This window comes from Schistocerca americana, chromosome 10, assembly GCF_021461395.2.
Source record: "Schistocerca americana isolate TAMUIC-IGC-003095 chromosome 10, iqSchAmer2.1, whole genome shotgun sequence".
Classification (NCBI taxonomy): Eukaryota; Metazoa; Arthropoda; class Insecta; order Orthoptera; family Acrididae; genus Schistocerca; species Schistocerca americana.
Window position 1 is genome coordinate 101,147,567 of NC_060128.1, and position 24,453 is coordinate 101,172,019.

At 43.6% G+C, this 24,453-nt stretch overlaps 1 protein-coding gene across 1 annotated transcript in view; it reads right to left on the reverse strand.

Annotated features, from left to right (window-relative positions):
• Positions 1-3,173: 3,173 nt before the first annotated feature.
• LOC124552702 overlaps positions 3,174-24,453 on the reverse strand; it is a 31,782-nt gene continuing 10,502 nt past the window's right edge. The window contains exons 3-5 of the mRNA XM_047127042.1: positions 15,138-15,293; positions 10,454-10,605; positions 3,174-3,489 (exon numbers count right to left, since the gene is read on the reverse strand). Coding sequence (XP_046982998.1) covers positions 3,297-3,489; positions 10,454-10,605; positions 15,138-15,293 — 501 coding nt within the window. The 3' untranslated portion in view covers positions 3,174-3,296. The remainder of the gene's footprint in view (positions 3,490-10,453; positions 10,606-15,137; positions 15,294-24,453) is intronic.

Genomic DNA, 24,453 nt, shown 5'->3' on the forward strand with positions numbered 1-24,453 from the left:
CCCTGCAATTGCTTTTGCGCTATGCTTGCGAATTTTACCTTTAATTCCATCTTCAAGCGAAGTTAAGCTATCTAAATCTCCTCTGGCTACTTAAATGAAATCACGCTTTTAGTGTGGTAAGATCTGTCATCTCCGACGTGAGGGCAGCGTGACACATCTTCTGTTTCCGAGCTCTCGACCAACACTACTGCTTTCACTCTCGCAGACAGACCTCGTCTCACAACAATGCTTAGAAAAGCGCTCCCATGTTTCGCCCTCACATTGATACTATCGATATCAGAGTTCTTATTTATTTCCAATTTTGCACAATACAAAGTATAGCGTTAAGTTGACTATGTTGTTTTCAGTGTAATGGAGAGTTCTGACACACTCTTTACAAGGCTTCCGTTCATATCGGTGCGTTACGCCATACACATTAACATCACGGACGCTGTAGTTTCGGAGTTATGCGGTATTGGCGCTGCAGTCCGCTTTGTCACGATGCAGCCCTCTACTTTAAGTACAAGAGGCGCTCAGTAAGTAATGCTCAATATTTTGCAGAGAATTTCCAACGACTTGTTGAGTCCATGCAACTCCGAGTTGTTTCACTACTGCGACCAAAAGTATGTCCGACATGAAAAGTGGCTCTGAACACTATGTGACTGAGGTCGTCAGCCCCTACACTTGTTTTTGTTGTTGTTGTTGTGGTCTTCAGTCCTGAGACTCGTTTGATGCAGCTCTCCATGCTACTCTATCCTGTGCAAGCTTCTTCATCTCCCAGTACCTACTGCAGCCTATATCCTTCTGAATCTGCTTAGTGTATTCATCTCTTGATCTCCCTCTACGATTTTTGCCCACCACGCTGCCCTCCAATGCTAAATTTGTGATCCCTTGATGCCTCAAAACGTGTCCTACCAACCGATCCCTTCTTCTAGTCAAGTTGTGCCACAAAATTCTCTTCTCCCCGATCCTATTCAATACTTCCTCATTAGTTATGTGATCTACCCATGTACTCTTCGGCATTCTTCTGTAGCAACACATTTCAAAAGCTTCTATTCTCTTCTTGTCCAAACTATTTATCGTCAATGTTTCACTTCCATACATACCTACACTCCATACAAATACTTTCAGAAACGACTACCTGACACTTAAATCTATGCTCGATGTTAACAAATTTCTCTTCTTCAGAAATGCTTTCCTTGCCATTGCCAGTCTACATTTTATATCCTCTCTAATTCGACCATCATCAGTTAATTTGTTCTCCAAATAGCAGAAAACTCCTTTACTCTCATTCCCTAATCTAATTCCCAGAGCATCACCCGAGTTAATTCGAGTACATTCCATTATCCTCACTTTGCTTTTGTTGATGTTTATCTTATATCCTCTTTTCAAGACACTGTCCATTTGGTTCAACTGCTCTTTCAAGTCCTTTGGTGTCTCTGACAGAATTACAATGTCATCGGCGAACCTCAAAGTTTTTATTTTTTCTCCGTGGATTTTAATACCTACTCCGCATTATTCTTTTGTTTCCTTTACTGCTTGCTCAATATACAGATTCAATAACATCGGCGATAGGCTACAACCCTGTCTCACTCCCTTCCCAACCACTGCTTCCCTTTCACGCCCCTCGACTCTTATAACTGCCATCTGGTTTCTTTACAAATTGTAAATAGCCTTTCTTTCCCTGTGTTTTACCCCGGCCAACTTTAGAATTTGAAAGAGAGTATTCCAGTCAAGATTGTCAAAAGCTTCTCTAAGTCTACAAATCCTAGAAACGTAGGTTTGCCTTTCCTTAATCTTTCTTCTAAGATAAGTCGCAGGGTCAGTATCGCCTCATTTGTTCCAATATTTCTACGGAATCCAAACTGATCTTCCCCGAAGTCGGCTTCTACCAGTTTTTCCATTCGTCTGCAAAGAATTCACGTCAGTATTTTGCAGGTGTGACTTATTAAACTGATAGTTCGGTAATTTTCACATCTGTCATTTCCTGGTTTCTTTGGAATTGGAATTATTATAGTCTTCTTGAAGTCTGAGGGTATTCCGACTGTCTCATACATCTTGTTCACCAGGTGGTAGAGTTTTGTCAGGACTGGCTCTCCCAAGGCTGTCAGTAGTTCTAATGGAATGTTGTCTACTCCTGGAGCGTTGTTTCGACTCAGATCTTTCAGTGCTCTGTAATCCATATATAGGCCAGTTTATTTGTAGCATCAGAACTGACAAGAAGTGCACCTGTGTCTTGTTAGATGTGCGCAGACAGAACCAGCCACTTGAATTGTGGTGTTCCCAGATGTGGAGGACTTAGAGACTGTCTGGTCAAGTATCAGGGGAGACAACGTCAGAGGTGATTAAAATATTTGTTGATTAAGTGAATACATCTGGTAACCGGTGTAAAGGTTAGTTTATTTATACCATCAGATCTAACAAGTAGGGAACCCATGTCATTGTAGATGTTTATAGGCAGAACCAGCTACTTGAATAGTTGTGGCTACAGATGTGGAGGGCTTAGAGACTGCCTGGTCAAGTATCAGGGTATAAAATGTTAGAAGTGATTAAAATATTTGTTGATAAAGTGAATACAACTGGTAATCGGTGTAAAAGTTAGTTTATTTATACCATCAGATCTGACAAGTAGGGAACACATGACATTGTAGATGTTTATAGGCAGAACCAGCTACTTGATTAGTGGTATTCCCAGATGTGGAGGACTTAGAGACTGTCTGGTCAAATATCAGGGGAGACAACGTCAGAGGTGATTAAAGTATTTGTCAATAAAGTGAATACAACTGTTAGTCAGTATAAAGGTTAGTTTATTTAGACCATCAAATCTGACAAGTAGGGAACCCATGTCATTGTAGATGTGTACAGGCAGAACCAGCTACTTGATTAGTGGTATTCCCAGATGTGGAGGACTTAGAGACTGTCTGGTGAGTATCAGGGGAAACGAGGTCAGTGATGATTAAAATATTTGTTGATAATGTGAATACAACTGTTAATCGGTATGAAGGTTCGTTTATTTATACCATCAGATCTGACAAGTAGGGCACCCATGGTCAATGTAGATGTGTACAGACAGAACAAGCCACTTGAATAGTTATGTCCCCAGATGTAGAGGACTCAAATAATGTCCGATCAGGCACTGGTGGAGACAAGGTCAGAGGTGATAAAATATTTGTTGAGAGAATGAATACAACTGGTAATCGTTATAAAGATCAGTTTATTTGCACCATCAGAGCTGACAAGTTGTGCACCTGTATCGTGATAGGTACGTACAGACAGGATTACCCACTCGGGCAATCGCATCCTCAGATGTGGAGGATTCAGAGCCCACACCTGACACTGCCGCCGATGATCTCGCTCAGGTCGATACTCTCCAGCAGGTCGGTGATGACTTGGCGCAGGGCGGTCTCCACGAATTCCATGATGGGCCCGCGGAATAGCGTCGTCACCACATCCAGGATCGCATTCCCGATGAAGTCCAGGATGTTGCCCTCGAGTTGGAAAGTTACTTTCCTGTAAGGAACGGAAATGGCAACAACTAAGATTACTGCAAAGAACGCGACTCCAGAAATATCCAATGTACGGTAGCAGATCCAACAAACAAATTCCACTACTGGCCATTAGTGCTACAGACGCGAAATTATACCGACAGGAATAAGATGCTGTGATATGCAAATGATTAGCTTTTCAGAGCAGTCAAGCATGACATGAGGAAAGTTTCCAACCGATTTCTCATACACAAACAGCAGTTGATCGGCGTTGCCTGGTGAAACGTTGTTGTGATGCCTCGTGTAAGGAGGAGAAACGCGTACCATCACGTTTACGACTTTGATAAAGGTCGGATTGTAGCCTATCGCGATTGCAGTTTATCGTATCGCGACATTGCTGCTCGCATTGGTCGAGATCCAATGACTGTTAGCAGAATATGGAATCGGTGGGTTCAGTAGGGTAATGCGTAACGCCGTGCTCGATCCCAACGGCCTCGTATCACTAGCAGTCGAGATGACAGGCATCTTATCCGCATGGCTGTAACGGATCGTGCAGCCACGTCTCGATCACTGAGTGAACAGATGAGGACGTCTGAAAGACAACAACCATCCACACGAACAATTCGACGACGTTTGCAGCAGCGTGGACTATCAGCTCGGAGACCATGGCTGCGGCTACCCTAGACGCTGCATCACAGACAGGAGCGCCTGCGATGGTGTACTTCACGACGAACCTGGGTGCACGAATGGCAAAACTGGCAAAACTTCATTTTTCCGGATGAATCCGGGTTCTGTTTACAGCATCATGATGGTAGCATCCGTGTTTGGCGGCATCACGGTGAATGCACATTGGAAGCGTGTAGGCCTATTCGTCTTCGCCATACTGGCGTATCACCGGGCGTGATGGTATGGGGTGCCATCGCTTACACGTCTCGGTCACCTCTTGTTCGCACTGACGGCACTTTGAACAGTGGACGTTACATTTCAGATGTGTTACATCCCGTGGCTCTGCCCTTCATTCGATCCTTGTGAAACCCTACATTTCAGCAGGATAATGCACGACCGCATGTTGCAGAACCTGTACGGGCTTTCTAGATACAGAAAATGTTCGACTGGTGCCCTGGCCAGCGCATTCACCAGATCTCTGACCAACTGAAAACGTCTGGTCAATGGTGGCCGAGCAACTGGCTCGTCACAATATGCCAGTCACTACTCTTGATGAACTGTGGTATCGTGTTGAAGCTGAATGGGTACCTGTACCTGTACACGCCATCCAAGCTCTTTTTGACTCAATGCCCAGGCGTATCAAGGCCGTTATTACGACCAGAGGTGGTTGTTCTGGGTACTGATTTCTGAGGATATATGCACCCAAATTGCGTGAAAATGTAATAACATGTCAGTTCTAGTATAATATATTTGTCCAGTGAATACCCGTTTATCATCAGCTTTTCTTCTTGCTGTAGCAATTTTAATGACCACTAGTGTATTTGTTAAGCATGTTCAGTGGCCTGTAATATACGTTTCTTTTTACAAAAATAATAAACGTCTTACGTGGTTGATATACACTCCTGGAAATGGAAAAAAGAACACATTGACACCGGTGTGTCAGACCCACCATACTTGCTCCGAACACTGCGAGAGGGCTGTACAAGCAATGATCACACGCACGGCACAGCGGACACACCAGGAACCGCGGTGTTGGCCGTCGAATGGCGCTAGCTACGCAGCATTTGTGCACCGCCGCCGTCAGTGTCAGCCAGTTTGCCGTGGCATACGGAGCTCCATCGCAGTTTTTAACACTGGTAGCATGCCGCGACAGCGTGGACGTGAACCGTATGTGCAGCTGACGGACTTTGAGCGAGGGCGTATAGTGGGCATGCGGGAGGCCGGGTGGACGTACCGCCGAATTGCTCAACACGTGGGGCGTGAGGTCTCCACAGTACATCGATGTTGTCGCCAGTGGTCGGCGGAAGGTGCACGTGCCCGTCCACCTGGGACCGGACCGCAGCGACGCACGGATGCACGCCAAGACCGTAGGATCCTACGCAGTGCCGTAGGGGACCGCACCGCCACTTCCCAGCAAATTAGGGACACTGTTGCTCCTGGGGTATCGGCGAGGACCATTCGCAACCGTCTCCATGAAGCTGGGCTACGGTCCCGCACACCGTTAGGCCGTCTTCCGCTCACGCCCCAACATCGTGCAGCCCGCCTCCAGTGGTGTCGCGACAGGCGTGAATGGAGGGACGAATGGAGACGTGTCGTCTTCAGCGATGACAGTCGCTTCTGCCTTGGTGCCAATGATGGTCGTATGCGTGTTTGCCGCCGTGCAGGTGAGCGCCACAATCAGGACTGCATACGACCGAGGCACACAGGGCCAACACCCGGCATCATGGTGTGGGGAGCGATCTCCTACACTGGCCGTACACCACTGGTGATCGTCGAGGGGGCACTGAATAGTGCACGGTACATCCAAACCGTCATCGAACCCATCGTTCTACCATTCCTAGACCGGCAAGGGAACTTGCTGTTCCAACAGGACAATGCACGTCCGCATGTATCCCGTGCCACCCAACGTGCTCTAGAAGGTGTAAGTCAACTACCCTGGCCAGCAAGATCTCCGGATCTGTCCCCCATTGAGCATGTTTGGGACTGGATGAAGCGTCGTCTCACGCGTTCTGCACGTCCAGCACGAACGCTGGTCCAACTGAGGCGCCAGGTGGAAATGGCATGGCAAGCCGTTCCACAGGTCTACATCCAGCATCTCTACGATCGTCTCCATGAGAGAATAGCAGCCTGTATTGCTGCGAAAGGTGGATATACACTGTACTAGTGCCGACATTGTGCATGCTCTGTTGCCTGTGTCTATGTGCCTGTGGTTCTGTCAGTGTGATCATGTGATGTATCTGACCTCAGGAATGTGTCAATAAAGTTTCCCCTTCCTGGGACAATGAATTCACGGTGTTCTTATTTCAATTTCCAGGAGTGTAATATGCTGCTACATTACATTTTGTCGTGTTTTTCTCATTTTTTTGGGTTGCAATAAGTTTTTGTATCACAAATTGTACATTTTGTCGTGTTTTTCTCTTGCTTTTTCTTTTGTAGCACAAATTCTGCTATAAAAGTTGATTCTAACGAAACACAGCAGCATATTATATTTACACGTAATACGTTTTTTGTGTGTATAAAGAGAAACATAGACTGTAGGCAAGTGAAGATGATTCGCTAATAAAAGAACATAAAGGCGTATGGCTATGAACAAACTGCCTTCAATTAGTTACGTAGAAGGAATTTACCTCCACGAATGTGTTTTATATTTTAAACTGTAGTAAGGACCGTCCGGTTTTCGGCGTCTTCGCTACGAACTGCTCACTTCAGCATTACATAGCTTGAAATGTATTTGTTAATAAGCCTGTAATGTGTTTTAGGCACACAATTTGGTAGTTTAAATCTCAACTTACAGAATTTTTCAGTCACGTGCAGAAAAGTTGTTATGATTTTCTTGAAGTAACCTTTTCTCAGTCCACCCGAAACACATAACAGAAAGCGCGGATTTATTTCGAAGGTCTCTTTTGTGGTCGTAAGAAGCTACAACCACTGTGACCGCATAGTTTGGTACGGATTTTTTAAAGATAGATATTTCCGACTGGTTCTGTGCGTGCTGCAATGTGGAGTAACGGAGGGTGCTCCATCTCTGAATGGAACACGAACAAACCCAAATAACTGATACAGTCTGGCGTACCCTCTGCCACGCACCACATGGTGATTTGCATGTAGATGTGGAATCGGGTGCGACGTTGCCAGTTACAGCCTGGGAGGTTCATCGCGGGCCCAGCACTCTCTGAACAAGTCTTAAATATCACCCTCTATATCATCTGTATCACACTGTTCGGTCACATTGATTGTAGCTCCTTAGAAACATAAAGGAGACCTTGAAAACAAACCGATGCGTTCTGTTATACAGGGTGGTCCATTGATCGTGACCGGGCCCAATATCTCACGAAATAAGCGTCAAACGAAAAAACCACAAAGAACGAAACTTGTCTAGCTTGAAGGGGGAAACCAGATGGCGCTATGGTTGGCCCGCTAGATGGCGCTGCCATAGGTCAAACGGATGTCAACTGCGGTTTTTTTTTTAAATAGGAACCCCCATTTTTTTTACATATTCGTGTAGTACGTAAAGAAATACGAATGTTTTAGTCGGACCACTTTTTCGCTTTGTGATAGATGGCGCTGTAATAGTCACAGACATATAGCTCATAATTTTAGACGAACAGTTGGTAACAGGTAGGTTTTTTAAATTAAAATACAGAACATAGGTACGTTTGCACATTTTATTTCGGTTGTTCCAGTGTGATACATGTACCTTTGTCAACTTATCATTTCTGAGAACGCATGCTGTCACAGCGTGATTACCTGTAAATGCCACATTAATGTAATAAATGCTCAAAACGATGTCCGTCAATCTCAATGCATTTGGCAATACGTGTAACGACATTCCTCTCAACAGCGAGTAGTTCGCCTTCCGTAATGTTCGCACATGCATTGACAATCCGCTGACGCATGTTGTCAGGCGTTGTCGGTGGATCACGATAGCAGATATCCTTCAACTTTCCCCACAGAAAGAAATCCGGGGACGACAGATCCGGTGAACGTGCGGGCCGCGGTATGGTGCTTCGACAACCAATCCACCTGTCAGGAAATATGCTATTCAACACCGCTTCAACCGCACGCGAGTTATGTGCCGGACATGCATCATGTTGGAAGTACATCGCCATTCTGTCATGCAGTGAAACATCTTGTAGTAACATCGGTAGAACATTACATAGGAAATCAGAATACATTGCACCATTTAGATTGCCATAGATAAAAAAAGACTTCCTCCCATAATGCCCCACCATACATTAACCCGCCAACGTCGCTGATGTTCCACTTGTCGCAGCCATCGTGGATTTTCCGTTGCCCAATAGAGCATACTATGCTGGTTTACGTTACCGCTGTTGGTGAATGACGCTTCGTCGCTAAATAGAACGCGTGCAAAATATATGTCTTCGTCCCGTAATTTCTCTTGTGTCCAGTGGAAGAACTGTGAACGACGTTCAAAGTCGTCGCCATGCAATTTCTGTTGCATAGAAATATAGTACGGGTGCAATCTATGTTGATGTAGCATTCTCAACACCGACGTTTTTGAGATTCCCGATTCTCGCGCAGTTTGTCTGCTACTGATGTGCGGATTTGCCGCAACAGCAGCTAAAACACCTACTTGGGCATCATCATTTGTTGCAAGTCTTGGTTGACGTTTCACATGTCGCTGAACACTTCCTGTTTCCTTAAATAAAGTAACTATCCGGCGAACATTCCAGACACTTGGATGATGTCGTCCAGGATACCGAGCAGCATACATAGCACACGCCCGTTGGCCATTTTCATCACAATAGCCATACATCAACTTGATATCGACCTTTTCTGCAATTGGTAAATGGTCCACTTGAACACGGGTAATGTATCACGAAGAAAATACCGTTCGCACTGGCGGAATGTTACGTGATACCACGTACTTATACGTTTGTGACTATTACAGCGCCATCTACCACAAAGCGAAAAAAGTGATTCATCTAAAACATTCATATTTCTTTACGTACTACACGAATATGTAATACAAAGTGGGGGTTCCTATTTTAAAAAATGCTGTCGATATCCGTTTGACCTATGGCACCGCCATCTAGCGGGCCAACCATAGCGCCATCTGGTTTCCCCTTCAAGCTAGACGAGTTTCGTTCTTTGTAGTTTTTTCGTTTGACGCTTATTTCGTGAGATATATGGCCCGGTCACTATGAATGGACCACCCTGTACAGACGTTGCCGACCGCAGCGCCGTATTCTGCCTGTTTACATACCTCTGTACTTGAGTACGAATGCCTATACCAGTTTCTTTGGCACTTCAGTATGTATGTTCAACTTTAAAACCAAGCTGCTGCCTATAGCCTAACGCAGAAAAATAAAAACAAGGAAAATATTGGTATAACTCGTTTCGTGGAAGAGCTCTTGGTTTGCTTCTAATGAAAGATTAAAATCGAGTCTCCATAACAAAATAGGCAATAGCTGTTCGTTTCACGAGAAGTGTAGGGAATTTCGGAGGAGAAGTGTGGTGTGCGTGCTGTAAGACCTTCGGTACACACACCATCAGATTATTTGACTTGTCGCTCTAGTGAAGTAGGCGAGTGTCAGCAATATGTCTTGTGCTCTTATCGTGGCGTGTTTATCTTCTGCCGTTAGGTCAGACGATAGAAATGCCACTTGCAGGCTTAGAGTAACAGATTGACGGTGACGAACTTTAAACAGAACTTGATTAATTTTCACACACATTTATTAAAACAATAAAAAGCATAGAAATTACTTAACTGGATTCTGGATGCTGTTTACAATTGACAATCTGAAGTTCCTTTGGTCTTAGTATGTTAATCTTATTCTCACATAGCTCTGATACTTGACAAAGTGTCTATACATTTATCTTCAGGGCTATGTACAGGAATATGGTAATCTTATTAGGCGCAGTCTGAAACTTGACTACAGACTAATGCGGACTGACTAATTGGAGGTCTGTACACTCGTTATAATACCTCGCATGTTCAGGTATCACTGCACAAGTGTGATCCGTGAGGAGAAAAGGTTCTACATTAGCAGCAATCTCATTGGCTGTGTTACATATTAATACGCGGATCGGCGGAAGCAGAATTTGGTCCGTCTCTAAGGCAGCGCCATCTCGTAGTGCGGAGACGGACGAGTGCTGTGCCGGCGCTGTTCTGCTTAGCGGGACGCGCTCTATTGGTAAAGTTGTGTACGCGCTGACTACGCGGAACTATGGACACAACAAGAAGACATGCAGATTCTGCTACTAGGGCATACCTAAGAGAACGCAAATGGGGACCGAAGTCGACAGTTTGTAGCGGAGCGACTGCAGGCAAAGTGTGGAGAGGTAGACGGAGTACTCACCCGTAATCGAGGTACTGGAAGTCGTAGAGCGCCAGCTTGAGGTCGGACAGCTTGGCGCCCGCATCGATGTGCACGATCAGGTTCTCCACCTTGCCGTGCACCGCGCCCTCTGGACCGATGCCCATGATCTGCGCCACGTAGTCGTACGATATCTGCGCACACGATCGACGAGAGCATCACTACAGGTGTCAGCATCTCATTGGAGTCGGTACAAACAGTAGAAACACCAGTTTGGAATAGTAGCGATGGAATCTTCCAGCATGATAACTCTCTGTGCCACAACGCCAGCATCGGGCTATAGTGGTTTGAGGAGCAAAATGGTGAATTCAAGATGAAGTCCTAGCTGTGAAATTCACGTACAGTGGAACATTTATTGATAAGGGTGATCAGTGGATTACTGAAGCGTGCGATTCCAATTGTCTGCTTTGACCCATGACGTTATCAATATGATGGAAACGGCTCGTTCTCAATCTGATGGAAGACAACTGGGGTGCCATTCAGCGCCAATGTCTTAGCCACCAAATTCACGTGCAGTGGAACATTTATGAATAAGGGCGATGAGTGCATTACAGAAGCGTCCGATTCCACTTGTCTGCTTTGACCCATGACGTTATCAATATGGCGGAAACGGCTCGTTCTCAATCTCATGGAAGACAACTAGGGTGCTATTTAGCGCCTACAAACAATGGCAGTGTGTTAGCATGGGACCATGGCAGCTTTGGACTATGTCAACATTACTGTCGACCTCCAGTACCCTCATATGCCTGATGCCTTCCTCAATAGCAATGGAATCTTCCAGCAGGTTAATACACTATGTCACAACGCCAGCATCGGTCTATAGTGATTTGAGGAGCAGGATGGTGAATTCAAGATGATGTCTTTGCCATGAAATTCACTTACGGTGGAACATTTATGGACAAGGGCGATCAGTGCATTACCGAAGCGTCCGATTCCACCTGTCTGCTTTGACCCATGACGTTATCACTATGGCGGAAACAGCTAGTTCTCAATCTGATGGAAGACACCTTGGGTGCTATTCGACGCCCGCAAACCATGGCAGCATGGGACCATGGCAGCTTTGGACTATGTCAACATTACTGTCGACCTCCTGCACACCCGTATACCTGCTGCCTTCCTCAGTACCGATGGAATCTTCCAGCATGATAACTCTCTATGCCACAACGCCAGCATCGGGCTATAGTGGTTTGAGGAGCAAAATAGTGAATTTAAGATGATGTCTTAGCCATGAAATTCACTTACAGTTGAACATTTATGAATAAGGGCGATCAGTGCATTACAGAAGCGTCCGAATCCACTTCTCTGCTTTTACCCATGACGTTATCAATATGGCGGAAACGGCTAGTTCTCAATCTGATGGAAGACACCTTGCGTGCTATTCGGCGCCCGCAAACCATGGCAGCATGGGACCATGGCAGCTTTGTACTATGTCAACATTTTTGTCGACCTCTTGCACCCTCGTATACCCGATGCCTTCCTCAGTAGCTATGGAATCTTCCAGCAGGGTAATGCACTATGCCACAACGCCAGCATCGGGCTATAGTGGTTTGAGGAGCAAGACAGTGAATTCACGATGATATCTTAACCACCAAATTCACATACAGTAGGACAATTATGAATGAGGGCAATCAGGGCAATACAGAAGCGTCCGAATCTACCTATCTGCTTTGACCAACGACGTTATCACTATGGCGGAAACGTCAGTTTTCTATCTGTTGAAAGATAACTGGGGTGCTACTCGGTGCCAGAAAACTACCAGCCCTGAATGTACAGCGATTTTCTGACCTGTGCAGAGACATTTGGTGCCACAACCGCCTGGAAACCTCACCAAGGACGTGTCCAAATCCATACCACGTATAACCCCTGCTATGTTGATTTCCAGAGATGGATCAGCTTGCTGTTAATCACCTGGCAGCAATGTTTTGGTTCCCCTCTGTGTGTTCGTATATACATACTTTTTTTAATCGCAATACAACTGAAGCGGTTGCAGTTTTTGAACAAGCATCTCCACATCACCAAAACGTACAGTGGAACGATTATGAATAAGGGCAATCAGGGCATTACTGAAGTGTCCGATTCTGCCCGTCTGCTTTGATCCATCACGTCATCTATATGACGGAAACGGCTACTTCCAGCGTAAACAACATAACGACTATGACGTTACTACATACACACGCCAACAGACGCTAACAAAAATAAAAGTGACACCGTAACGTCTCAATCGAAAAATAAAATGAAACTAACATGACAACAGCGAAAAATTGAGAATTAAGGGCAGGAACAAGCTTAACATACAACAGTAAAAAACACCCCACCATCCCAAAACAAATAACATAAAAAAATTGAAATTACAACTTTTCGCTACACCAACAAGACAACAGGAACTTGAACTCAACCGCAGCAATCGATGCCAAAAAACATCTGTAACCAATAAAAATGGAATCGGACATTTCCATTGACCTACAGCTCAAATGCAGTTATCTATACCAAAAAACCAGCCACTGCAACCCCGGAAAGTGGAACCAAAACCCCAACAACTCAGAAATCCAAATACCCCCTATTAACTACATCAATTAAAACACAAGCTACCTACCATTAATATACATCACACAAAACGTCGCAATTACTGTAGAATAACACTAAAACAAAAATTGCTTACCAACAGAAGCCTCCGGCAGTACCACATAGGTTGAACACCCCACACACACATACGCACACACGCACCGACGAAGCCATATATACATGTCCCTGGTCCGAGGCGCCTGAAATCTCGTCAACCTCATGTTGTTGCCACAAACGTGAAACCTAATATATTAAGCAGTAAGACCGAACACCTGCAGAAACTGTATTTCAGATATCATATCATCATCCATCTCAGAACGTAATGAAACACTTCATTGTCATATCCATACCCAATAAAAAATAAAATTAAATATTAGACTTCCTTCCACACATTAAACACCAAACTAATCAGCTCCAAGAAAAGCTCCAAACACTTATACAAAAAAAGCTCAATAACTCACTGAAAACACTTTCCACGACCCAGGTTACCACACCAACTGCCTAAATTCAAAACCACGGCGCTGACAACCAAAACTCAAATGAACTCAACAACACACGGTTAACTCAACAAGCCTACGTCCACCACCAGAGGGCACGATCAAATACAACAATACGACATCTACAAACACAAGCAACTCAAAAATTCCGTGTCATAGTGACGTCACACACCAAAACACCATTACGTCATGGGTTGAAGCAGACAGGTGGAATCGGTGGCTCGTTGAAAGGTCAAGATAATTAGAATTAATAAGAAAACGTTGAAAATGAAGACACATTAGCCCATAAACCATCTTCTGTAATTCCAACCATGAAATACGTTGTGAGATGTGACAACTGAGCGTACACTCCAAACAGTAAATTTCCACGGCAGTCAAAACGTGCCCAGTGAGCTGAGAAAATGATACACAGTCACTATAAGACTCATCACTGTGGAACACTGTCGTAATCATGTAGCTTACCGTATCTCTCACTTCTGGGAACAAACACTATTAGAAGCATGTTCAGTAAAAAAGCGAAGTTCAAACTAACCTTCTGATGTACAATTTATATTCGGCTTACATGAGGGTTTTAAATGTTGTTATAATTTGTCACTTTGTCGATTAAAATCAAATAATAGTAAAAATAAATAATAGCTGATTAAATGAAAGAACAAGTTTGCTGCTACCAGTCACTGTTTATTTATCTCCATGACGCGTTTCAAAGGTTAAACCTCCATCACCAGGTGGATTTACATTTGTTAATATTACATTTGTGTGTGTGTTGTGTTACGATATTTTGGAGGAACTTGTAGCACTGTGTTCAGTGGCCACAGGTTCCTTTCACTGTCGTAACACACAAGATACACACTGTCATATTTTGTAAATATTTGCTTACCTCAGTTGTCAAAATATGGCAGTATACATGTGATGTGTTACGACAGTGAAAAGAACCTGTGACCAAACACAGAAATGTCATATTAACAAATGTAAATCACCATGATGGTAGAGGTTTAAACCTTTGAAACGCGTCGTAGAGATAAATAAACAGTGACTGGTAACAATAAACTTGTTGTTTCATTTAATGTCTATAACAATCACGGTAAAGGATAACCTAAAAGTTCGCATTTAAAAATAATAGCTGATCCTGAAGAAGTGAAAGAACGGGAATGTCAGCTCTAAATAATACAAACGTGTATCCTCTGAGTCTGTAGTGATAGTACACCACAATAATACCTTCACAGTTTTCAGGATTTATTATTTTTAATTAATCATTTGAGCCTTCGAAAGCTACCCCAGCCATCATCATGATACGCGCCGGCTCCTTGCATTGGCTGACATCACTCGGTCCTGTGGAAGGACACACTTACTCAGAGCACAGCCCTTCCTGAAGGTTTTCAACACAATGCTATCGAGCAAATTTAAGCAGAAAGCTCTGACAGGCGCAACAGTCGGCTATTTTTTGGTGCTGATAACGATTGCAGAGGCAGGTGCTGAAAGCTCAAGTCTCTTACTCGAAATGATGAGGCTTGACAACTGGATAGATTTTATTCAGTATAATACTACTGGTCACATGTAGAAGATACAGATAAGTTAGCTTCTGCTGTGTGGCTTCGTGTGGTACTCACCGCCACGTCTGGGAACGCCAGGCTGATGCTGATGTTGAGCTCCAGGTCGTCGTAGCTGACGTAAGCATCTCCACTCCTCTGGAAGAGCGACAGGTCAGTCAGCCAGCCAGTCTTGAGCCCCAGTTCTCCAGTCCATTCGATACCCAGCAGGTCCGTCTGGAAAAAATTAAGAATCCAAGCTGAATGGTCAATCCAGTTCACTCCTCACCACCTCATCTACATCTACAACCAGATCATGTGAACCAGCTGGTCTTGAGCCCCAGGTCGCCACTATATTCAACACCCAGCATGTCTGTCTGGAAAATAAAGAATCGAAGCTGAATGGTCACTCCAATTTATCCCTCAGCACCTCCTCTTCATCTACATCCAGACTCACTGAACGAGGGGGTCTTCAGCCCCAGATCGTCCTGTCCCAAGATACTCAGCAGGACTGTCAGGAAGAAAGCCCAACCCAAACGTCCACTTCACTTCAGGACTCACCACATCATCTACATCTCCATCTACATCTGATGAGCCAGCTAACTTGATCCCTACATGATTTCCAGTAGACCATCTGGAAAGAACAATCCAAATGGCCACTCCAATTCACTCCTCACCACATTATCGACATCTACACTACTGGCCATTAAAATTACTACACCAAGAAGAAATGCAGATGATAAACGGGTAGTCATTGGATTAATGTATTATACTAGAACTAACATGTGATTACATTTTCACGCAATTTGGGTGCATATCAGGAATCACCTCAGAAATCAGTACCCAGAACAACCACCTCTGGCCACAATAACGGCCTTGTTACGCCTAGGCATTGAGTCAAACAGACCTTGGATGGCGTGTACAGGTACAGCTACCCATGCAGCTTCAACACGATACCATAGTTCATCAAGAGTAGTGATCGCGTATTCTGACGAGCCAGTTTCTCGCCCACCATTGACCAGACGTTTTCAATTGGTGAGAGATCTGGAGAATCTGCTGGCAAGGGCAGCAGCTGAACATTTTCTGTATCCAGAAAGGCCCGTACTGGACCTGCAACACGCGGTCGTGCATTATCCTGCTCAAATGTAGGGCTTCACAGGGATCGAATGAAGGGTAGGCTGGCTTTTTCTGGCTCTGAGCACTATGGGACTTAACATCTATGGTCATCAGTCCCCTAGAACTTAGAATTACTTAAACCTATCTAACCTAAGGACATCACACAACACCCAGTCATCTGAAGGGTAGGGCCACGGGCCATAACACATCTGAGACATAACGTCTACTGTTCAACGTGCCGTCAATGCGAACAAGAGGAGACCGAGACGTGTAACCAGTGGCATCCCATACCATCACGCCGGGTGATACGCCAGTATGGCGATGACAAATACACGCTTCCAATGCGCGTTCACCGCGATGTCGCCAAGCACGGATGCGACCATCATGATGGTGTAAACAGGACATGGATTCATCCGAAAAAATGACGTTTTGCAATTCGTGCACCCAGGTTCGTCGTTGAGTACACCATCGCAGGCGCTCCTGCCTGTGATGCAGCATCAAGGGTAGCCGCAGCCATAATATCCGAGCTGATAGTCCATGCTGCTGCAAAAGTCATCGAAATGTTCGTGCAGATGGTTGTTGTCTTTCAAACGTCCCCATCTGCTGACTCAGGGATCGAGACGTGGCTGCACGATCCGTTACAACCATGCGGATGCCTGTCATCTCGACTGCTTGTAATACGAGGCCGTTGGGATCCAGCACGGCGTTCCGTATTACCCTCCTGAACCCACAGATTCCATATTCTGCTAACAGTCATTGGATCTCGACCAATGCGAGCAGCAACGTCGCGATACGATAAACCGCAATCGCGATAGGATACAATCCGGAAACAAAGTCGGAAACGTGATGGTACGCATTTCTCCTCCTTACACGAGGCATCACAACCACGTTTCACCAGGCAACGCCAGTCAACTGCTGTTCGTGTATGAGAAATCGGATGGAAACTTTCCTCGTGTTAGCACGTTGTAGGTGTCGCCACCGGCACCAACCTTGTGTGAATGCTCCGAAAAGTTATTTATTTGCATATCACAGCATCTCCTTCCTGTCGGTTAAATTTTGCGTCTGTAGCACGTAATCTTCGTAGTGTATCAATTTTAATGGCCAGTAGTGTACATCTACATCCAGTGCGGCAGTCAGGTCTAAGCCCTACCTCAGCGTACCACAAGATGCCCAGCAGGTTCCTCTGGAAAGAGAGTCCAAGCCAAATGGGCACTTCAGTTCAGTCCCTGGCACATCATCCCCATATACATCTACATCCATAGACTATAAATCACTGTTAAATTCATGGTTCTCAGAACTTCGTAAGTAAGCTTCCACAGTATAGTTTTTGAATGTCTTGAAACATCAGCCAGTTAAATTTTCTCAACCCCTCTGTGGCTCTTTCTCAGACACCAAGCAGATACGTGATCATGCGCACACACTCCTTTGTATTTGTTACGGCTAAAGTACGAAGACCGATCGGTTGACCAGAAAGCGAATTGGCCGGCAATTTCGCATTTTGGCATAGAGGACTGGCCAAAGACCGATTACTTGAAAGAATCGGTGTACATCTGAATTTGGCCAGCCATTTCACTAATTTTCCTGGCCGAACCGCGACGTGATTACACATACGTCGGGAAATCCCTGTTTAAGTGCCACTGCCTACTGTGGGGAGGCAACAATGTACAGTAAGTAGCACGCCTCTCACCCTTAGTGTTGTTAACTGTACCATGCACATAGTAGCCGCTGCTTTTCGGAGAAGGTCCTGCCTCAGTTCTTTGTTTTTCTTCCTGACAAATTCAACAGCCACCGTGGAGGTCGAACCATCGGAAAGTCGACACCAGTTACCTAACAATTTTCTTGTTGTGGTCTTCAGTCCAAAGATTGGTCTGATGCAGCTCTCCATGCTCCTCCATCCTATGCAAGGTTCTTCATCTCCAAGTAGATATTTCAACCAACAGCCTTCTGATTATGTTTAGTGTACTCATGCCTTAGTCACGCTCTACGAGTTTTAACCTCCGCACATCCCTCCAATACTAAAGGGTGATCCCTTGATGCTTCAGAACGTGTCCGACCAAGCGCTCCCTTCTTCTAGTCAAGTTGTGCCACTTATTCCTCTTCTCCCCACTTCTATTTAGTATCTCCTCATTAGTTACGTGATCTACCAGTTTATCTTCAGCATTCTTCTGTAGTACCACATTTCGAAAGCTTCTATTCTCTTCTTGTCTTAACTATTTAGCGTCCACGTTTCATTTCCATACATGGCTACACTCCATACAAATACTTTCAGAAACGACTTTGTGACACTTAAACCTATACTCGATGTTAACAAATTTGTCTTCTTCAGAAACGCTTTCCTTGCCATTGCCAGTCTACATTTTATACCCTCTCTACTTCTACCATCATCAGTTATTTCGCACCCCAAATAGCAAAACTCCTTTACTACTTCAAGCGTCTCATTTCCTAATCCAATTCCCTCACCATCACCTGATTTAATTCGACTACATTCCTTTATCTTCGTTTTGCTTTTGTTGACGTTCATATTATATGCTCCTTTCAAGACACTCTCGATTCCGTTCAACTGCCCTTCCACGTCCTTTGCCATCTCTGACAGAATTACAATGTCATCGGCGAACCTCAAAGTTTTTATTTCTTCTCCATGGATTTTAATTCCTACTCCAAATATTTCCTTTCTTTCCTCTACTGCCTGCTCAATATACAGATGGAATAACATCAGGGATAGGCTACAACCCTGTCTCACTCCCTTCTCAACCACAGCTTCTCTTTCACGCACCTCGGCCCTTGTAACTGCTATCTGGTTTCTGTTCAAATAGTAAATAGCCTTTCGCCTCCTAATTTTTGACCCCTGCCACCTTCAGAGTTAGAAAGAGGGTAGTCCAGTCAACATTGTCAAAAGCTTTCTCTAAGTCTACAAATCCTAGAAACTTTCCTTAATCTAACTTCTGATATAAGTCGTAGGTTCAGTATTGCCTCACATCTTCCACTGCTTCTACGAAATCTAAATTGATCTTCCGAGGGGTCGGCTTCTACCAGTTTTTCCATTCGTATGTATAGAACTCGTGTTATAACTTTGCAGGGGTGACTTATTAATTCGGTAATTTTAACACCTGTCATCACTTTCTTTCTTTCTTTGTGATTGGAATTAATACATTCTTCTTGATGTCTGAGGGTATGTCACCCGTCTCACACGTCTTGCTCACGAGATGGTAGAGTTTTGTCACGGCTGGCTCTCCCAAAGATATCAGTAGTTCTAATGAATGTTGTCTATTCCTAGGTCCTTGTTTCGACTTAGGTCTTTCAGTACTTTGTCAAATTCTTCACACCGTGTCGTATCTTCCATCTCATTAAGTCCTCTTCCACTTCAATAATATTGCCCTCAAGCACTTCGCCCTTGTATAGACCCTCTATATACTCCTTCCACCTTTCTGTCTACTGTTCTTTGCTTAGACCTGCTGACAATAACAAGGTTAAACTGTTATGTGTGGTTTGTGAAGAGCAGTGTGGTGCAGCTCATTGTTGTATATACTGTAGCAAAGGTGTGCATGCAATTGGTGGAAGAAGTAATAAAGCAGTGGAAGGATATGGGTGAAAATTTATTTGGAATCTATGCAATAACTAGCGAGAGATTTACGGGGAAAAGGGCAGGAGCACACGACAATTTGCAAGCACAAATTGCGAAGATGCTTAAAAATTCATGTGCAAAATCCCCACTTGCAAAAGTTGAAGACTATGTTCGCATTCGTACATCAGACGTTGACGCAGGATGCGGAAGCGTTCTTGCAGTCGTTATGAAAGTCGATGGCGGTTTCTACAGCCTGGAAAGAGAACATGGAGTCCTCAAGCAGCAACTGTATTCCTGAAACGAGTTGTCTATTCTCTCAGAGAAACTGCCCACGCTGGGCAAAGAAGAAAAGTCACCACGAACCATATCGTCTTCACAGTCACTGACCAGTGGTCAATTATGCAGTCGATGCAACTGCTCTCCTAAATGATCCACAAATCGCTGCAAGTGCAGATATAAGAAAATACTGCGGAATTGCAAATCTCATAAAAGTTTTACTTGTAATAAGTAAATACCTGTTCTGCTAAAGGAAGATTTATAAAGTGAATGCAAAAAGTTTATATTTTTTATAAGTGAGATTGATAAAATAAATAGACTGCACGCACCTTGAAATTATACATATTCGTCCACTCTTTATTTATCTTCCAATTCTGGCCGATCTGTCTACGCCACTAGCCACTAGCCGAACTGAAGACAAGATACAGAATTTGAAATTGCTCGATCAAATCTGCTTTGCTTCTTTCTTCGGAGTTTGGGGGTCCCAGACACTTGGCGAACTGGCCGGCCGATTCAACAATTTGAAGCGACATTGGCCACTTCGCGACTTTGCCGGCCAGTTCCCGCTTTGGCCAATTTCGGGCTTTTCCGTAACATACACGTTCAATATCTCTTTTGGTGCCTGCAGCTCATATTCTGGTTGTGAGCATTGTGGCTTCTAGACTGTAGAGCCGTTTGTCCAATTTCGTCTCCAAGAAGTGGGTGTTCTGTTGTCCTGATTATCATTTAGTCATCATCGATTCACAAGTCGTCGAAGTTCTATTAAACAGACCTCTACATGGCCAACTACACCAGACGGGTATCCTGGACAATAATACCATATGATAACTGCATCTCCTTTAGTCCTGATTGGTAAGAGTTCCACAAACTTGACCAGTATTCTAGGAAGGTTCACAAGAGTGCTTTGTAAGCAGATTCCTTTGAAGACTGATTGGGTTTTCCTTGTATTCTAGCAATAAACTGAAATTTTCCACCCGCTTTGCGAACGACTTGACCCATGTGACTCTTCCATTCCATACCTGAGAGTTGAACGATTCCAATATTTTCTCGTTGATATTGTCGTCACAGCATACTAAAACATTTTCGTTCTGCGAAGTACAGAATTTTTCGTTTCTGAGCATTTGAAGCAAGTTACCAATGAAACTTCATGGCAGATTAAAACTGTGTGCTGGACCGAGACTCGAACTCGCGACCTTTTTGCTTTCGCAGCCAAGTGCTCTAAAAACTGAGCTACCCAAGCACGATTCACGACCACTCCTCACAGCTTTACTTCCGCCAATACCTCGTCTCCTATCTTTCAGACTTCATAGTAACTTTCCTGCGAAACTTGCAGGACAAGCACTTCTGGAAAACAGGATATTCTTCGTCTGATATCCTTTGATTTTGACGTGGCTGATGAGCTTGAACATTTATATGAGTTTGAACACTTACGACGTAGCTTACGACCACGACCAAATTATTTCAAGGACAGACTTTTGTGGCAGTTAATCCAAACAAATACATTAATTACCATTTCCATTAATGTGCTAACTTGTACGCCAGAGCGAACTGTGTTTTCCCAGTCGACTCTCGGTGGTTTAAGCCGATTAGCGATATTGAACTGCGATACGAAGAATGAACTCAAAACAGCGAAATCTGACGTACAACACTTTTTCAGTCCACATCTCCCAGAGCTTTAGTGTAGCACTTTGTCCTGTGATACCCACCGTAATCGTATTTGTTTGGGCCACAAGGGAAACTGTTAGACGAAAATATGATTAACGGGGCGGAACCTGTTAATCATCTGGCTCTCAACTTGATAGCCACTAATAATGTATCAGTCGAAGGACTTTGCAAGGTTAATGCCGTTTTATCTTATCTGCATTACAGAAAGTAGAGAGCATCAGATACACGGGTCGATCAAAGAACAATAGCCACTCCTAATCAAAGCACCACTGGTATACCACAGCGTATCATTTTTTTTATAGTGTGATTTTGTGCATACAATGTGAGGATTTGCAAAATTTGTTAATATTGTAGATGATACTAGTGTACCAATAAAAAGCAGCTTACAGAAATGGACCAAATGGGATTCTTGAAAATTGACGCACGATTCAAGGTAAACGGATTATCGTTAATCCTTTATAAGTCCCAATACACACATTTCAGACAGAAGTCAAGGACATACAAAACAGTCAACTCAATAACGAAGTACAAGAGATGGATTGTGTTTAACTATTTCGCCTATCGAGAGATGACAGCTATATTTGGAGAAAACGCACATTAGAATTAATGAAGCGGCTTAGTTGAGTTGTGTTTGCAGTTCACATGATCGTCACTGTAGATTGTTTAAAATTGAAGAAACTAGGTTAATTCGCATACTTCCATTTTCTAATGAGTTACATGATAATGATTTGGGGAAACATAATTAAAAGAAACAGTATTCCCAGAGCAGAAGCATATTTAAGAAATGCACGTAATATTAGATTCAGAATATCTTGAGGATGCCGCTTCAAAGTAGAGAGTATCTAAAATATAGGTTGACAATGTCAAGAAAAGTGTTTCTGATGAAGAAGAATTTGTTAAGATTGAATACAGACTTAAGTGTAAGGAAGTCTTTTCTGAAGGTAATCGAGTGGAGTGCAGCCCTGTATGGAAGCCAAACGTGGTCGATAAACAGTTTAGACAAGAAGAGAACTGAAGCTCTTGTAATATAGTCCTACAGAAGAATGATGAAGATTAGATGGGTAGATCAAGTAACTGATGAGGAGGTGCTGAAGAGAATTGAGGAGTCAAGAAACGTGTCGCACGAATTGTCTAAAACAAGGGATCAGTTGGTAGGATACATTCTGAGTCATCGAGGGATCACCAATTTAGTACCGGAGGATTTTATGTGGGGGGCGGGAGTGGGGCACTGGGGATGGGGGGTAAAATAATTGAGGGAGAGAAAGAGATGAATACAGTAAGCAGATTCAGAAGGATGTAGTAGTTAGACGGAGACAAAGAGACTCGCAGAGCATAGAGTAACATGGAGAGCTGCATCAAATCTGTCTTCGGACTAAAGAACACAACAGCGAAAACAACAAAAACAACAACAACAACATCAACAACCTCATAAAAAAATTGTTTCACAAGATACTAATGATGTTAAGCGTGGCCAACAGTTACCGACTCCAAAAAAATAAAAAGTGCACAACATCAATCTAATACTAGGACTATAACCAACCTACGTAAGTTTTTTAAGGGCTTAAAATCAAAGGACAAATATGTTACATACTTGGATCACGTGCATTCAGCAGCCTGCCAGGACGTCTTCTGATGTAACATCCGTCCTACTCTATTGGAAATTATCTTCACAAATACTATTAAAATTAATATCCTAGAAATCTTCTAATTACTATTAGGCCAACAATACAGTAACTTTTAATTATGTTAAGTCATATCATAATATTCACCCATACACTTGAAGAGTATTCCAAGCCGGTTATTTATTTACAAACAAACTATAGTTCCCTGCTTCCATGTAATGAGTCAAAGCCTGTAATATGCTTTAGGTACAGCTGAGGCTATGTGACTGTTTCGCTTTGTGTAGCTACAAATAGTTACCACCAGCTATTTGAATGAGATGACAGATTGTACCTTCAGCTCATTAAGACCAACTCCCACTTTGAGAAGCCATGCACCCATTCCCCCCACTGTGGAATGGTTGGAGACACAAAGTGGAGCAATGAAATGAAACTAGGTGTATGTGATTTCTGGAACTTCATTATTCGTGGCTGTTGGGAAAGCCTAATCTTAGAAACCTGGTGTTCGTTAATATATAGGCCTTGTATAGGTGTACATCCAATTACAAACGCCCAGTCCAGAGCCTTGGTATTGATGTAGATGAGTTATGGATCTCTGGTATATAGATATGGGCAAATAGTTGCAGCTACCAATGTCCAATCTCAGACCCTAGGTATTGATGTAGGCGTAGCTACAAACGTCAAGTCTGGGTGCGCTGAGATATATTTAAATTTAGCTACAAACTTCTTGTCTCAGAGTCCATATAAAGATGCAGACACAGCTACAAACATCTGGTACATATTTAGATATAGCTACTAATGCCTAGTCTCAGAACACTAGTATAGAAGTAGTCAGTTCGTAGTAAAAATGTTTCTGTTACTGATAAATCAGATATATGTACAATATTTAACAATAACTTTCTTAGCATTGATGGTGAATCAAATAAAAATCATACAATTCTCTTGGCAAATGCCTTTCCGAGACTGTTGTCTGATACACTCATCTGTGACACAGACAAGAGGGGAGAACGACTTAGTAATTAAATCACTGAATCAATCACTGAAGACTAAGGACCCTCATGGATATGATGGACTGCCTTGCAGAATATGAAAGTACTGCACTGCACATGTTAGCTCTGTACTTAATCATATTTGTAAGTTTTCCTTTAGAAATGGTCAG